Here is a 16,891-nt window from a genome sequence, read left to right on the forward strand (position 1 = left end):
AGGGCGATCGATGTGATCCGTGGTGCGTTCAATGCCACTTGGAGAACATTGAATTGTGTTCAGCGGAGACATAGAGAACGAGTGAGTGAGAGAGAAAGAGGGGGGCATACCCCACGGTCGATGCCTATATAGCCAGCCACTGGACAGACCGTTCCAGTCGTGGTCTCTCGTCTCAGGATCTGCCCGCTTCTCCCTTTTTTCCCCCTTTTTCGTCAATTATCCTCGGACTAGCCTCGATTCTTACGAGAGCGCGGTACTCGCGATACTTGCCGCGACATGCCGCTCGCTTAACCGATCTGTCCCACTCGACGTGCGTCGATCAGCCTTGAGGAGCCCGAACTGCCGCGAAGCGACTGGTTCGCCGGTGGTAGCGCACGGCCAGGCGAGTCTGTCGCTCACGCTCGTGACGATAAGGATTCCTCGGTATGTTCTCCGGGACGTAGGGGTTCCTCGGCTCGAGGAGCGCGGTTCTCGTGTCCATTCGTCGTCGACGGCTGCGGAGGAGCGCGTCTAGTTGCGCGACGGACGTCATCGAGATTTCGCGCGGCGCGCCGTCCAGCATCCACACCGAAGGCTGGAGCCGAGTTGCAGCGGTTGCGACCCGAAGAAAGCGGTGCCGTCTCTGCCTCTTCGAGGAGCCTCCTCGGGGACTCGGATCGCCGGCGACATGCCGCCGCAGGAGAAGTTCTCCACGTCAGTGAACGGGGACCTGGGCTCGAAGGACACCAGCCCGGACGGTCTCTCGATGTCTTGCCGGGACTCGTCCTCCGAGGGCTTTCCCACGGCCAGCGAGAAGTCCGTCAAGACCCGCCGCAATGGCCATCGGCCGAGTAACGGCCAGCAGGACGCCGAGCAGCCCAAGGATATGGATTTTGACGAGCTGTTGCCGCACGTCGGCGAGTTCGGCACCTACCAGAGGATCCTGTTCGTCATGATGATCCCGTTCGCTTTCTTCGTCGCCTGGGTGTACTTCTCGCAGATATTCATCACCCTCGTGCCGGAAGAGCATTGGTGCCGCGTGCCGGAACTGGAGAACCTCACGGCCGCGGAAAGGTAGGACGCGAACGAAAGGAAAACTAGTCGGATTGGCTTGCATGGATTAGCGCGATACGAGATGACGGAAACTCTATGATAGTAGCTCTACGATTTTCTTTAATTGCAATCATGAGGCGAATGTATTACTGTACTGAATTAATCGTTCAATTTACATCGTACATACAATTGTATATGTAAATCTTCTGTCATACTCATCACAAATTTAAAATGAGCTCATTGTTACATATTCAAAAGAAGAATTTATTTTCTTTACAAGAATATTAGAAAACTTCGTCGATGCAATATTGTTTTTACGTAGTAAGCAAACCGAATTTTTGTTTTAATTAATGCTTTGTGCACCTGCAAATGCAAAATAACATGTCATGTAAAATATAATGTCTGAGTGTAACTTTTAGAAAATTTGTTACTGCATCAATATGACTTTAAAAGAAGATATGACAAAATTTACTTTGATATAAATTGCCTGATTAATTCAATACAGTATATTTTCTTCATAAATATAATTAAAGCAATTGCAAACTTTTCATCACCGCTTGCCTCACGTCGTAATAATCAAGAAAGTCCATCTGAGAAAGCTACATTCAGAGAGTTCCATAAAGTACATTTTACATAACATTGTTTGAGCAAATTTTCATCATTCTTTTCGTATTTCCATTCTATTATTTGATTTAGTAAATATGAATGCTATATAAAGGACGCAGTTTTCACAAATAGACTATTAAAGCAACTAATTTGCTGTCAAATTTATGTGCTCTTGTCTAGTTGTATATCCAGATACGGTTTCAATATAACAGTCGATAATGGAGAGAAAATCTACAATTTTTTTAATTACATTCATGAAGCAAATGTATTGAATCAATTATTAAATTTACATCATACAATAACGTAAACTTTTAGTCCCATTGATGCAACAATAAATTTACTAAAAGTAACACTCAGACTCTTAAATTACATTTTCCATGAGTTATTGTTTCAAACAAATTTTTATCGTTCTTTTCATATTTCTTCTTCATATTATTCTGTGATAAATATGAATGCTACATAAACCTATGTATTATATGTAGCTACATAAGCTACATATAATAAAGAAAGTAACGTTCACCAATCCATTAAAGTCACTGCCAAATTTACATACACTTTATCCAGGTATAGTTTTTCCTATGCTTCGCGTAGAGACGCGATCGAATTCTGAGAGATTAGATCGCAATCTTTTCCGGAAATCTGATACGGACATCTTTCCCGGACGTAGTTGATACGCACAGACATAAAGTGGATCATATGCGCTTTCTGCAGATCCTACGATTTATTGTGGTGATTTCCTCTTGACACTTTTCCTCATTGCTCTCGCAAACACGATGCGCCGTCAAATCTTTAAACCAGTTCTCCGTAATCTATCGCAGCTGAACAGTACAGAAATCGACACGACCACAAATAATTCGATCAAACAATCCTGATAAGATAAATCAGACCATAGAACTACTCGTTTCGCGTCTAAGCGCAGAACAAATACGCGCCGGGCGACAACTCCGGAGCGATAACTTTGTACGGTAACTTCGACGGAGAGAATAAACGGACTCTGTGACGTAACTGTATAAATACATGTAGGTGGTAGTAACGTTCGCGGTGAAACGCGACGTGCGTTAACTCAATGAAGGATCGGAGAAAAACGCGACACGAGGCAGAAAAGCGGCAGGATGCAAAGCTGCGAATGGCGCCTCGTCTACCTTGCGCCTATGCGGGCAGACTTTCGTGATTAGCACGATAACATTGAGACAATCGGCAATGAAAGCTTAGCAGTTCTTTCGATTGAACTGACGTTACAAATATACTGTGCGCATATTGAGTTAATCATGAAATTTACATCATACAGTTATGTAGTGGAGAGTTAGACGCTCTATATGTTTTATGAACCTTCTACAATAAGCTATTAATCATAAGTCACAAGCAAGAGTTGACTGACCACATTTTTGAAAATAATCGACTGTGATTGGTTAATTTGCTTTCGGCTTATGACTAATGGCTTATTGTAAAAGGCTCATTAGAATTTCGAAGTTACAACTTCTCAAGCAACTAATCGTTCTGACTTGTATAAACTGATAGAAGCTTCTACAATGCCCGCCATAACTCTGTTAAGCATACATTTTGTTTTGTAATAAGTAAAATATAAACATGCAGCAACATAGTCACGATAGAGAATATTAATTTAAAATTTTGAGGAACTCGAGAACTTACTTTGCTATTATCATAAATCAACTTTTTCTCTTTCTTAACTGTAACATCATTCCGATTTTAATGAGACTCAGGGAGAAGTGTTTATGTTTTAAAAGGATCATTTTGCGATTTTGTATCCACTATTCACTCTCAAGATAAATATTAAAAAAGCACACGAGCAACATACTTTTGGGGCCCTGGTCTTCCCCAAATTTGTTACTGTATCAATGCGACAACAAATCGACTAAAGATTACACTCAGATTTTCATATTACATTTTGTATAACATTGTTTTGAAATTTTCATCACTCTTTTCATATCTCTTTCGCATTTTTATTCTGTATGAATGTCATACAGACTGTATAAATTCTGTATAAATTCATAAGGAGTGTAATCTTTATAGATCGATTAGTAAAATTGCGACCAAGTTTACTATATTAAATAAAATTCAGCAATGTTAAATCTCTTATAACTTGTTAGATTGCAATCATATTTATCACATAGAATGACAAGATAGAAATAGAAAAAAATATGAAAAAGTGGTCAAAACTTACTTAAAACAATATATCGTGTCAAATGTAACATAAAAATCTAAGTGCGACCTGTAGTAAATTTGTTGCTGCATCAATATAATAAAAAAGTTACTTTATCGCATGATATAAACTTCATAGTTAATGCAATACAGCACATTTACTTTACAGATGTAATTAAAAGAATTTAAACTTTCCATTATCGATTGTCTCATGTCGTGATAATCATGAAAGTCTATCTGGGTGGGTGCATTAATATTAATACTTTTCTCTTCCGTTTCCATTCCGTCTCGTTTTCTCTCGAGAGGCGAAGAGCGTGGTCGAAGGACGATGAAACGATAATCCAAGGATCATTGTTGTCGCTTGTCTTCGAGTGTTTCGCGATTACTGTCGATCACACCTTTAAACACACGCCCGCGGCGACACGCTCATTCCACTTACGGCCATTCCGCTTTAAGAGCGCTCTTGCCGTGGCTCAAAGTCAGTGGATAAATCCTTAACATTCCAATTAACCGGAATACCCAGAAGCAGTGATTCACGCCGGTCTGTTATATTTCCCCAGCTAAAACAGTTTGTTTAGCGCACTTTGCGGTTACAACGTCAAACGTGACGTGACGTTCGCGAGATCTCATGAAGATATAAATCATTTCACCGCATTACAGCTAAGATGAGATACACTTGCATATATACACAAAAAAACACATACTGCTTCAAGTAAATGTTACTTCTTTCAAGTATTTCTTAAGTTTCTATGTTCTATAATCTTATATCTATCTCTCTATAATCCAGACAGCATACAATATTTACAAAATATTTTAGAAATATAAATATTAAATATTTTATAAATACTCAAATGTCCGAGATTTTCTGGTATAAAAAAGATTATAATAAATATTTAAAAATATTTATGAAAAATATTTTTCATAAATACTTTTATGAAAAAGATGATTTATGAATTATTTATGAAAGATTTATGATAAATATTTTTAAATATTTATCATAATCTCTTTTTCATACCTGAAAATCTTGGACATTAGAATATTTATAAAATATTTAATATCTATATTTCTAAAATATTTTGTAAATATTGTATGCTGTCTGGGAAGCTCATTACATAAGCATCAAATTTGTTCAAGAGGCATTCTGAATCCTAGTAAGTTTAGCATTTCAGTCAAGAATATTAAATGAAAACAATAAGTTGATTTGTTTATTATATAGATAGATAGATTATTATATACATAGATAAAGTTTTATAATATTCTTGTAAAGAGAATAAATTTTTCTTTTGAGCATACGACAATGATCTTTCCTCAAATTTGTGATGAATATATTGTAAGACTATTATCAAGCAATAAATATTCTTTACTGAAGAGAACTACTACTTAAAAAAAGAAAAATAAACTGAGTGTGTGTGTATATATATATATATATATATATATATATATATATATATAAAGAAGGCCGTGGCTAGATGCCTCATATTTAAAAATTTCGAAGTTATAACTTCTCAGATAACAAATTGTTGCGACTGACTGTACAAACATGATAGAGACAGCTTTCTTCTATGTAAATAATGCCCGCCATCCTGTTAACCATATATTTTGTTTTACAATAACGAAAATACACAAACATGCAGCAATGCCATTTTGCTTTGATATCGGGTTCAATAAATCCAGGTAATAAGGCCATATATAAAATACGATCCTGTTTAGCAGTTCCGGGATCTTCTCTCGCGAGAGGCCTCCATAGCCCTCCTGCTGACTCGTAATTATGGGCCAACATTACTTCGCCCGTTCAAGTACTTGATTTGAATCATTTGAATCATTTGATTTGAATCATTTGATAAGTAAAAATTATTTTTATCATTCAAAATCGTATAATCGTAAGAAACTTCATTTTAGCTAGTAATACATCGCTCAACTTTATTCGCTTATAATGAAGAATATTAATATAAAATTTCTCTCTAAAATTTACTTTATCACTATTAAATCAGCTTTTTTATTTTTTAGCTGTGATATTATCCCGATTTTAATAAAACTTAGATAAAAAAAGTATCTATGTTCTAACTATTTTGTATCCACTGATTTTATATCCACTGTTTCTTTCAAGATAAACTTAAAAAAAGCATACGAATAACATACTCCTGGGCTATCTGGACTCGACCTCCCTTAATTCTTTTTCTTAGTAGTAGAATGATATCTTTTTTGTATACGCAAAAATAGGCATTTCCTGTTTTTTTGCTTGGCGGACTCAGAATCTCTTTTCTCCCGAGTTGTTGAAATATTTTACTTTTCTGTAAGATTTTAAGAAACTAAAAAATACAAAAAATTCGATTTTTAAGAACAAGGTAACATTTTTAAATAAATTTTATTGTTTTTTTTTTATAAAAACCTCCGATTTTGTACATACGAGAATCACTTGTTAGTCATCGATATAATAAGTCATAATTCTCGAAGAAGAAGAAGAAGAAAAAGAGAAGTTTCTTTAATGCTATCATAGATAATGATAGCTTTTATTAATATCCTCTCAAAATACGTATTTAAGGATTACACACAAACAAATAGATAACATATAACATATACTAATAAAAAAGATAGGAGTAAAAGTAAATATAATAATGATAAAGACACACACGGAAAAAAATGTTGTTGAATCAATAGAATTGGTTAACAGCGCATCATGATTCAAATAAATCTTCTTGTTTTAATAGCAATGTTATTGACAAGTCATTAAGACAAATACATTATACCTTGTTCTAATAACTTGAATATTATTAATTTTAATAATATTTCTATTGAATCAAGAACAATTACTCCAACCACGGCGCTGTTGATTTAACATTTGTATTTTCTGTTTAAGTAAAAATGTCTGAACATACGCGAATGTAAAATACACAGAAAACTAGTGACCACAGTTTTGTTACAATCATTAACACTTAATGATCCTTAGATATTAAGTACAGGAGTAATTCAAAGCTGCAGATTACTAAATTTCTCTCTTGAAGAACGCAGTTTTCTTGGAAGCGACTTCCAGATGGAACTAAACGATAATTCCGGATGGAGTGGAAATGTACGTTTGCAACATTGCACTTTGGATGTAAGAAACCGACGGCATTATAATTATAATAGGTTTACACAATGTTCTCGTTTACGTGTGATTTACGTTTTGCACATTAGCTCAGATATGCAAATCCAGTCGAGGTAATGTAACACGATTAATAGCGTTAATAATTCGCAGAAGCGCTCTTAACGATCACCGCATGACACTTTAACTGCGCGTGCACTTCACGTGTTTTTTCGATAAAAAATCAAACAACAACGCGGCCGACGTGTATGTGTGTGTGTGTCGCACGGCTATTCTCGGCCTGTCTATCCTCGCCGATATTTCTCACACCGTCATGGTTGCGACGGGATCATCGTGATTTTTTGCGCATGCACGCGAAAGAAACGGATGGAATCTAGAAAGTCACGGGAGATTAGCGCGTATGTTCGCCAGCCGGCGAAAGTATGAAAACGACGCGACGTCAACGAGACCTTCGCAGCTACAATTCGATTGCGCCTCGACGAGTCACGCGCGATTAGTAATCATGTGCAGGTTAATAGTCTCTGACGTCAACGCAATGAGAGATAAACGACCGGTTGATATAGATTCTTTTGTGCAAATCCGCGAGAAATGTAAAAATAATCCGATAAACCCCGGCAGAAATTTAGTGCAGTTTTAGCAATTACGTCAATGGACAATTATGTCAATGTTTGTCCAGCAAAAGATTTTTTATATTATTCAGTTATTTCACAATTGCATTTTAAGGTTGCGTTAATAAACATCTTAATATTTAATTAAAAAATTTAGAGTATCATTTGCTTTATTGATTTTGCACATTTATGAAGCTACTGAGGGAAATGTCTGTCCATACTAATCAGAATTATATTTAAGTTTATCAAACTATGGTAAGTAATCGTGTAACAAGATATTTAGTCAATGATACCAAATTATCTGGTGAGCGCATTGTCTAAGTAACATTACAGTAATGCTTAAATACGTTTACCAAACTGCCTGATACAGCATACAATTCATTTGGTGAATGTTATGAATACAGTAGTGTTAGACTTCTTACCTAACATAAAATCTAACCATATTATATATAATTTTCATAAACTTACTGTATATAATCTTCATATACTTACTTCTAAATTTGTCAATATATTTTAAGAAATTCCATTCTTCCAAATATTTGACGGTTTCAGCGTCCATTCTTTTATAGCACCGACGTCTTTACAAATTAATATAGATGAAAAAGGAAAGTAACGTGTTCGCGAGTAACAATTAACTATCGCGTCAATAGTATCACACGTCTAGAGAGAATTACCAAACTGTCTAGATGTCTACAATTAAATGTCTTGGTATTGACTATCAGATGCGTCGAGGCATCGTAATCAGAATATTGGATATGTGAGCCAGATATTGCATATGAATTCACCATATTACTTTCATAAGACGAGTATAGAGTCATTCACCAAGCCATTTTTCTCAGTGCTTTAATAGATTGTGCTGCGAATACCATTATCCTATATAGATTAGAACAATTTGAATATGGACATTATTAACATTATTACAAAATTAACATGGGAAATATTCGTTAACTGGGATATATGCATAAACTTTCTTGATTATTCCTTTTTTTAATTTAAACGAGGTTTCATGCCTTCTTAGAAGAGGTATTAATTAACTGAAAATCTAATAATTTAAAAAGAGCAAAACGTGAGATCTTAAATGAAAGATATAACACTTTTCTTGCGATTACTGCGCACGTGGGGTGCGCAAAATCTAGAGACGTTTACTGAACAATAACAGAAAATAGACAAAAGCTCGATGCAATTGATTAATATCAAGTCTTCTGCTTATAAAATGGGCATATTTGCCTTAATATTTCATTTTTGTATATGCTTTTCACAATTTAAAATTTGAATGCTGCTCCAGTATAAATTTAAAACATTTTTCGAACAGTTACTGAATGGTTATGTTATTTTTATCTAGTAACTGAAGAGTAAAATCAAATATGCAGATTTGCTTTAGTATTATTTTATTTTTGTGCACGCTTTTCAATTGAAAATTTGGATGCTAGTTCAGTAGAAATTTAAAGCAATTTCCGATTAGTTATGCTGGTCGACACCATTTTGACCTTAAAGTAAATGAAGTTGTTCCAAGTAGATTTTGACGCGCTAATTACGAATCTGACTCCCAAAATGTCGTATCACGTCAAGTTTTTAAGATATTTAAACTTAGAGGTGCAAAAAATGAGGTTTTTGGAAATTTCCAATGACTTATAAAATCTCTATTAATTTTTTCTCAGCATCCCGGGAGTTATCACATTAAAGTGCTATCCTTATCATTTTTAACGCATATTTCATTGTTATAATATGACTTTTTTAAATTGAAATTATTAGACGCAACACTGGTTTAGTATATGTAACGCTTCTCTTGCAATTACTGCTTACGAAAGATGCACAAAATCCGAATCGATTTACTATACGAAAACAGAACAGAAAATAGAGACAAATCTATTTAATTGTTTAATAATCAAGCTTGCTGCTCATAAAATGAGCAGATTTGGTCTAGTAGTGCTTCATTTTTTTTGTATGACTTCTAATTGAAAAATTTTGATATTAATAAGAGTTGTAGCGCGGGAAATCTTTGGTGTGTAATATATATTATCATGTTTTTCGCTCTTTTACGTGACGTCGTTCACAATCATTAAACAACGTATGTCCTTTTATCCATTTTTGTAGTTTTACTATTTCATCAAATTCTGAGCTATCGTGATAGTTCTCATTTGTATCATTAATCAGTATCAAAATAATCCAATGTGTTCTCATCGCACACAATGAAATTCCATATTATTAATGTATATTTCATTTGCCTCTTTCTCACTTTTCCTAATTTCAATTGTCATCTTTGTTATAGAACTTAATATTATCAAATGCCTTATTTTCTTCAATTGCCCTTTCCTTGCTCCATGCCTTTCGTTCATTTATTTTTCACGCAATTTTGAGCTTTCTCTAATAATATAAATAAATACTTTTGACATTTATTCGCTATAGACATTATAATACGTGCGCATCATAAAACAGAATTAATATTGTTGATATTATATCGTATATTGATTCGGTTCACACGTTGTACAGTAAACTGCTTCATCCACTGAATTAAACTCCATCAAGATCTTATCCAGTTCTTGGGCTGGGTTATAATTAATGAGAATGGATGGATGGACTAACTGGGCATAATAACTGAGCTGTCTATGCAAACTGCCAAGCACATAACGGTCTCAATCGTGAGTCATTTAAGATTTTACAATAACTTGCATTAAAAATTGCAGTAACTTTGTTGATCAAAGATTGAAAGGAACTGCTAATACCGATAGCAACAAATTAATTATAGTTTCAAAGCGAAATTAATAGATTTTCAAATTAATTGATTTCCGTTCTAGAAATACATGAAATCTTGTCTAAATTAAAAAAGAGACAATCAAAAATGTTTATGCGCAAGTCCGAATTATGGATCAGCAAATATTTTCCGTCCCTATAACGATAGCCAATTATAAAATTATCAATATAAATTATAAAATATAAATTATCAATATAACTCAATATAAATTATCAATATAAATTATAAAATTATCAATATAAATTATCAATATAATTGATAATGTCCATATTCATATTGTTCTAATTTATATAGGATAATGGTGTTTGTAGACCTATTAATAGTTTCCTAAATCTACAAAGTCTATAAAGCAAATAATATTCTAGATTTCTTTTATTAAATATTAAGGATGTTTGCAAACATAACCTTAGTATATAATTGGAACTTGAAACTATAATTGAAACCGTTATCTTCCATATATTGAGAGAAAAATATCTAAGAAATAATAAGTATTTATTTGGTGGGCACATTAATTAATATATATTCACTTGTACTAATATAAAATATTTTTCAAATAAAAAAATATTACTAACTAAAAATTAAACTAAAAAACCTCTTGACTTACTGTCAAGCAAAAGTTTCCATCAGAAGCTAGGCTTAAATCAAGCAGAAGTTAAGCTTAACAGCTTTTTTTAGTTAATTGACTGAAGAATGTAAAGAAACTTTAATAACCTTAATAAATAAGCTTAAGCTTTCTTTATAAATAAGTTCTCTTTATAAATAAGCTTAATTAATTAATTAAAAAAAATTGTTAAACCAAAATCCCTATCTATACTGAGAAAAAATATCCAGAAAATAACAAATATTTCTTTGGTGAGTACTAACAACATATTTAAATTCTTTTATTTAGGTGGGATAGCAGTTGCTTTTAAGAAAAGCCAAAGTTTTCTTAAGGTTTTAAGAAAACGTATATCGTCGGAAATTAGAAAACTTGCTGACTTACAAAATTCCAATTTTACAGGAGAGCCAGAAAACTGATAATTTTTGTAAAAAGTTAAGTTAAGTTTTTCGACTCTTTTATAAAATTTGAATTTTGTGAGTTATTTTCTAATTTCCGACGATAAACATTTTCTTAAAACTTTAAGAAAATTTTGGCTTTTCATAAAAACAACTGCTATCTCACCTAAATAAAAGAATTTAAGTAAATATGTTATTAGTACTCACCAAAGAAATATTTGTTATTTTCTGAATATTTTTTCTTAGTATAGATGGGTATAGATGGGGACTTTGGTTTAACAGGTTTTTTTTAGAGAGCTTATTTATAAAGAGAGCTTAAACTTATTTATTAAGGTTATTAAGATTTCTTTACATTCTTCAGTTAATTAATTAAAAAAAACTGTTAAGCAGAAGTTAAGCTTAACTTCTGCTTGATTTAAGCCTAGCTTCTGATGAGAACTTTCGCCTGACAGCAAGTCCCCGTTTCATAGGAGGGAGTCGAGTGCAGCGCATCGCTTTATCCGCCGACTCGATCGTTGCTGACGAAAAGTCACTGCAAAACGACGCCCAATTATCGGCAATATCGATAAGAATAATCAAAATTATGTGACTTGACATTTCAAGATTATTCGGCAATATGCTTGTAAATTACGTCGTGCCGCGCGCAAAAATTTCTCGTCTCGCCCGTCATATTCTCGATATTCGCGGGGAGAAGGGGGAATTTCTTTCTGTGACTCTCTCGCGACGTTATCGATATTTACGGGGTTTTGCCGTGCTCGCACGCGCGACTATTCCCTACTTTCAGTGGGCATAGAAAATTTATCGGGCAAATATATTCTGTCGGCGCGCGTTGTCGTGCGCGTTCAGCCACCCGGAGGCCGGTACGAGTATTCGTGGATAATGAATAATAAATTTGCTTCGAAACCTTCGTATAAGCAATGAGAGCGTGAACGTGAAAAATAACCGTGTAAACCTTTCGACATAACGTTGCGCTAATGCCACGCTGATTGCACGTAAGCGACAAGAAACGGATACCTTATATAGGATGTGACTGCGATGGGTATTTCGCTCTCTCTGTGCTATATCGTATAATTATGTAATTACAACAGCGACGCGACAATATATGCATAGGAGTTGTTCGAAAGATGCTATCGCGCTTCGACACGCCGATGAAGAAAATTATTTTGCGCCACTTCAAATACGAAAAAATTCATGTCTGCACTTATTTGTGTCTGTACAGAGTGTCCCAGACATTCTCCTTCTCCTCCGCAATTTTTGTGGAAACGTAGACCGGATTGGGGTGAACATAAAAGTTCCATACTGTTTTGCGATATTCGCAATAAATCTCGAGATATTAATTAATGAAGATGAATGATCACGCGTAATATGGTAGATGAGCGATAGTGGCGCCGTCTGCCGTTGTATATTTATACATTAGATCCAACTGAACAAAAAAGTCTTTTGTCATTTTGCAAATGAGCACACCGATTTTTAGATATTAATTAAAGAAGATTTGTGCAATATCGCGCACGATCATGTAACAATTTTCTTCCGTTAGTAACTAGAAATCTACGGTATAAGACTTTCATGTTCATCTCAATCCGTTCAACGTTTTCACAGAAATTGCGGAGAAGAGTTTGAGACACCCTGTATATCAAATATCAAACTCATACATCAGGCTATTCGCGGAAAATATTCATGTCGTCAGTCGCGAAATTATCATCGACTTATTCAAATTTATCACGCGAAATTGAAGCAGAAAATCATTCTCGAAGTAGTACACGCCGAAATGTAAGTTTAAGTTTATTCCTCCTCGCAGAAATGCATCTGCGAAGCAAAAATTGCAGATCTACGCGGTATGCGGACGAATAAAATGACTCCACGTTATCCCAGCTATGTAAATGTACGCAAATACGCATATCAAACTTCTCAGAACGGAAATTAGTTTTGTTGTCAGTCGTGAAGTCCGAAAATTATTATTGACGTGCCTTCAAATTTATCTCGCGAGATTAAGCCAGGAAATCGTTCTTAGTGCCTCAAAGTGGTACACGCCAAGATGTAAGCCAAGATACAAGTTTATTCCTCCTCGCAGAAACACTCCTGCGAGGCAGAAGTCGCAGATTTACGCGGCATGCGGCCGAAGAAAATGATACCGCGTTATTCCAACCATGCAAATGTACGCAAATACACATATCAAATTTTTTAGAATAGAAATTACTCTCGCTGTCAGTCGTGAAATTTGAAAATTATTGTCGATGCGCTTTTAAGTTTATCTCGCGAGATTAAACCAGGAAATCGTTCTCGATAACTCAAAATAGCACACGACAAAATGTAAGCTTTAGTTCGTCGCTTCTGCTCGCAGAAACGCTTCTAGGAACTAATCGTAGATTTACATTAATAAAAAAAATATTTTCGCCTAATTTCAAGTATATAAACATACGTAAGTACACACATAGCGACGTGCCTTCGAATTTGCCTTACAAAATCAAAAGTTAAAGGCTCTTGAGGCTTTATCAAAGGAAACAAAAAGAATAAGGCAAATAAAAAAACGTCTGAATTTTTAAATAAATCACAAGCTTTTATTAAATTGTGATTTTTGCATTTAAGATCGGCAGTTGACTCTTATTTGCCTCATTCTTTGTTTGCTTTGATTTTGTCTCACAAAACTTACTCAGCAAAATCATTGTCGACTCTTACAAGTCAAGCGTGTCAAAATGTGCGCATAAGTCAATTTTTCTATCTTGCGACGTTTCCAACGACGTTTCTGCGAGACAGGAGTCATAGATTTAGAAAAGATGTCGTGGAAAGAAGAAAATTACTTCGCGTTGTTCTAACTATGAAACATAAACGTGCACAAACGCATATATTGAGCTTCTTCGAACGGAAGTTATTCTCGTCATTAGTTGCGAAATTCTAAAATTATCCGAAGATCATTATCGTCGACGTGCCTTCGAATTTATCTTACAAAATTAACGGAGAAAATTGCAGAAAAACAAAGAATCATTACACAAGTCTGCATGATTTTGCGTTTTGGATTTCAAAGGTCATTTCCTACGTAATTTTGTCCGCTGAATACGAGTCCGGCTTTAGAATTTCTCTATCACGTCAGGTTTTCGAGATAATTAGGTTTAAATAGCCAAAGAATACCGATTTTCACTATATTCAACCGATTATTGAGTCTCATAGACTTCAATATCAATAAACTTCCGTAAAAAGTAATAGTAAAATAAAAAATGTTATATGATTTTAAAGGGGAAGAATAGTACATTAAAATGCCGTTTGTGAATTTATTAAAAAGAAATTGCTTTGTTAGCAATAATCGGTTGAATATATATATGAAAATCGGCATTTTTGGCGAATTAAACCTAATTATCTTGAAAACTTGACGTGATAGAGAAATTCTAAGGTCGGATTTATATTCAGCGAACAAAATTACGTAAAAAATAGCCTTTCAGTTCCAAAACGCATTAAGTTTTTGAAACTTTGCAGACCTGTGTTATCGACGCTTGTGGGTCATATTTGCTGAAATGCACACAATCAAGTTCTTATTTCCCCTCTCCTCACCGGAGAGACGCTTCTGCGAGGCAGAAATCGCGAGGCAGATTTTGCACGGTCCAATGCCGTAACTAATACCCCAGATGCAGTTACTGGCTGGTCAAAACGCGCACGAGGTGCACGCTCGTGCGAGCGTATCGAGGATGAGAAATGCCGTACGTGCGTTGCAAACGGTGTCGAATGTGTTCGACGTAAGTCTTGCGTAAAGGTCAGGCCGCGTGCGTTATTAAACGAAGGTGCGCGCGACAATTGAAGACCTTTACAGGTGCGCTCTTAATTGCCCGTTTTGCGTCTGCTGTTTTCGATTTCCCGTCGTGGAGGATACTCCCTCCCGTACTTGACATTTACTAGGTCGATGCTTGACATTTATTTATTGCGGGTAGTATCTTATTTATAAATATATATACACATTCTGTTTATCTTATCGGAGAGCGCGCGCGCGCGCGCGCTCTTTCTCTTCTTATTATATATTGCGCTCGCTTATAGACCCAATATTTTTATCGCTGCTCACCTTCCAGGATCGCGTTGGCGATACCGCCCGGCGAGGACGGCCGCTCGAGATGTACGATGTACGACGTGAATTACACGGAGCTGCTGTTGAGCGGAATCCGCGAGGCCAACCTGAGCTGGCCGACGAAGGGTTGCACGCACGGCTGGGAGTTTAATTTTACTGACATCCCCTACGAGACTGTGGCGACCGAGGTAAGGGACGTAGGAAGTCGTCGCGCGGACCGACGACAGAAATGAGGGTCTTTCGAGAGTATCGTCCGCGAGGAGGAAGCTTTCTCTGCGCGATCTTCCCACATCGCCAATCGCGTTCCACGCGCGTATCGCACTGAGAGGAAAAGTTTCGCTGGTTTAACAAAATAGGGCAACCCGAGGCATAATGGGAACTCTAAGGTTTAAATAGGTTTCAAACATATTAGAAATAAATAAAACACAACAAGCGCATTAAACAAAATTTGTGGCATTCTTCAGTTAAAAATAATATCACAACTGATGATAATACGCGGTAAGAGACATCTAACAGTAATAATTGCAAACACATTTCGTTGCATGGTAACATCTCTGTAAAAACCCGCAAAAAATGTTGATATATAATCATATAAATATATATATAATTGTATGTAATTATATATATGAATTTTGTCCATATATGTGATCTTACATATAATTATATCTAATTATATTTGTCTATATAAAACAAATATTGTTGAATGAAAAAAGGAAAACATAATTCAATCAAATGTCGACATCATGAGCTAGTATAAGCAGTTATATCTTCACAACAGCATCCTTTTCAATATGGACATACATAATGTCTCAGAACAAATTTTGAAGCTCTTGTGGAAGCATAATACGGATTGAGGTGAACATAAAAGTCCTATACCGTTTTGTAATATTCGTAATAACCATTGAGATATTAATTAAAGAAAATTTGTTAATGATTACACGAGATGGTAGATCTGATCGCTGTAGTAGCGACATCTGTCATCGTGTGCTTTGGGATTAGGTCAAACTGAAGAAAAAAGTTCCCTATCATTTTCCTAATAACTTTATAAAATTTTAATTATTAATTAAAGAAGATTAGTGGATGGTTACTTATAACAAAACATATTAACGTTATATAATTAATAACTATATAATATAATTGTATAATCATATATGAAGACAATATAATCATATATGATGACAATATATGAAGAAAATTTCTATATAAACTTTTTTTTTCTCGAGAAATGATCGATCATATTCCAATATATCCTTCTTCGTGGTCCCATTATGCCTCAAGTTTCCTTACTAATGGCTAATAATGGCTAATAATGGCAATGACTAATAATTTATATGGAAGAACGAATGTGTGTATGACTCCTCAGTAGGAACAAATGATTCGTTCCTTTCAATTTGCTGTCAGTAAGCAGCACTTCTGTAATGTGGAAACATAATTAAGCTAATCTAATCTAACCTAAACAAACGAGAATAAATATGATTTATGTCTCAGGCAATGTATGGCCTGGTTTGTAAGATGACAAATGATGAGAAATGATTTGCAACTGTTCTGTTTTTTTAACAATCGTCAAATAGCAAACGCTCTTTTGTTCTGATAACAGAGGGATTTCT

General features: G+C 35.1%; 1 protein-coding gene across 2 annotated transcripts in view; it reads left to right on the forward strand.

Annotated features, from left to right (window-relative positions):
- The first annotated feature begins 119 nt into the window (after window positions 1–119).
- The window catches only part of LOC116844146 (organic cation transporter protein-like), a 36,448-nt gene continuing 19,676 nt past the window's right edge, over window positions 120–16,891 (forward strand). The window contains exons 1-2 of one of the 2 annotated variants that reach the window (XM_032815316.1): window positions 120–1,053; window positions 15,289–15,472. In XM_032815316.1, coding sequence (XP_032671207.1) covers window positions 668–1,053; window positions 15,289–15,472 — 570 coding nt within the window. In that variant the 5' untranslated portion in view covers window positions 120–667. The remainder of the gene's footprint in view (window positions 1,054–15,288; window positions 15,473–16,891) is intronic. The other variant, XM_032815317.1, reaches the window with a different exon arrangement.

This window comes from Odontomachus brunneus, unplaced genomic scaffold, assembly GCF_010583005.1.
Source record: "Odontomachus brunneus isolate Ranch 3 - 2012 unplaced genomic scaffold, Obru_v1 Obru_scaffold_039, whole genome shotgun sequence".
Lineage (NCBI taxonomy): Eukaryota > Metazoa > Arthropoda > Insecta > Hymenoptera > Formicidae > Odontomachus > Odontomachus brunneus.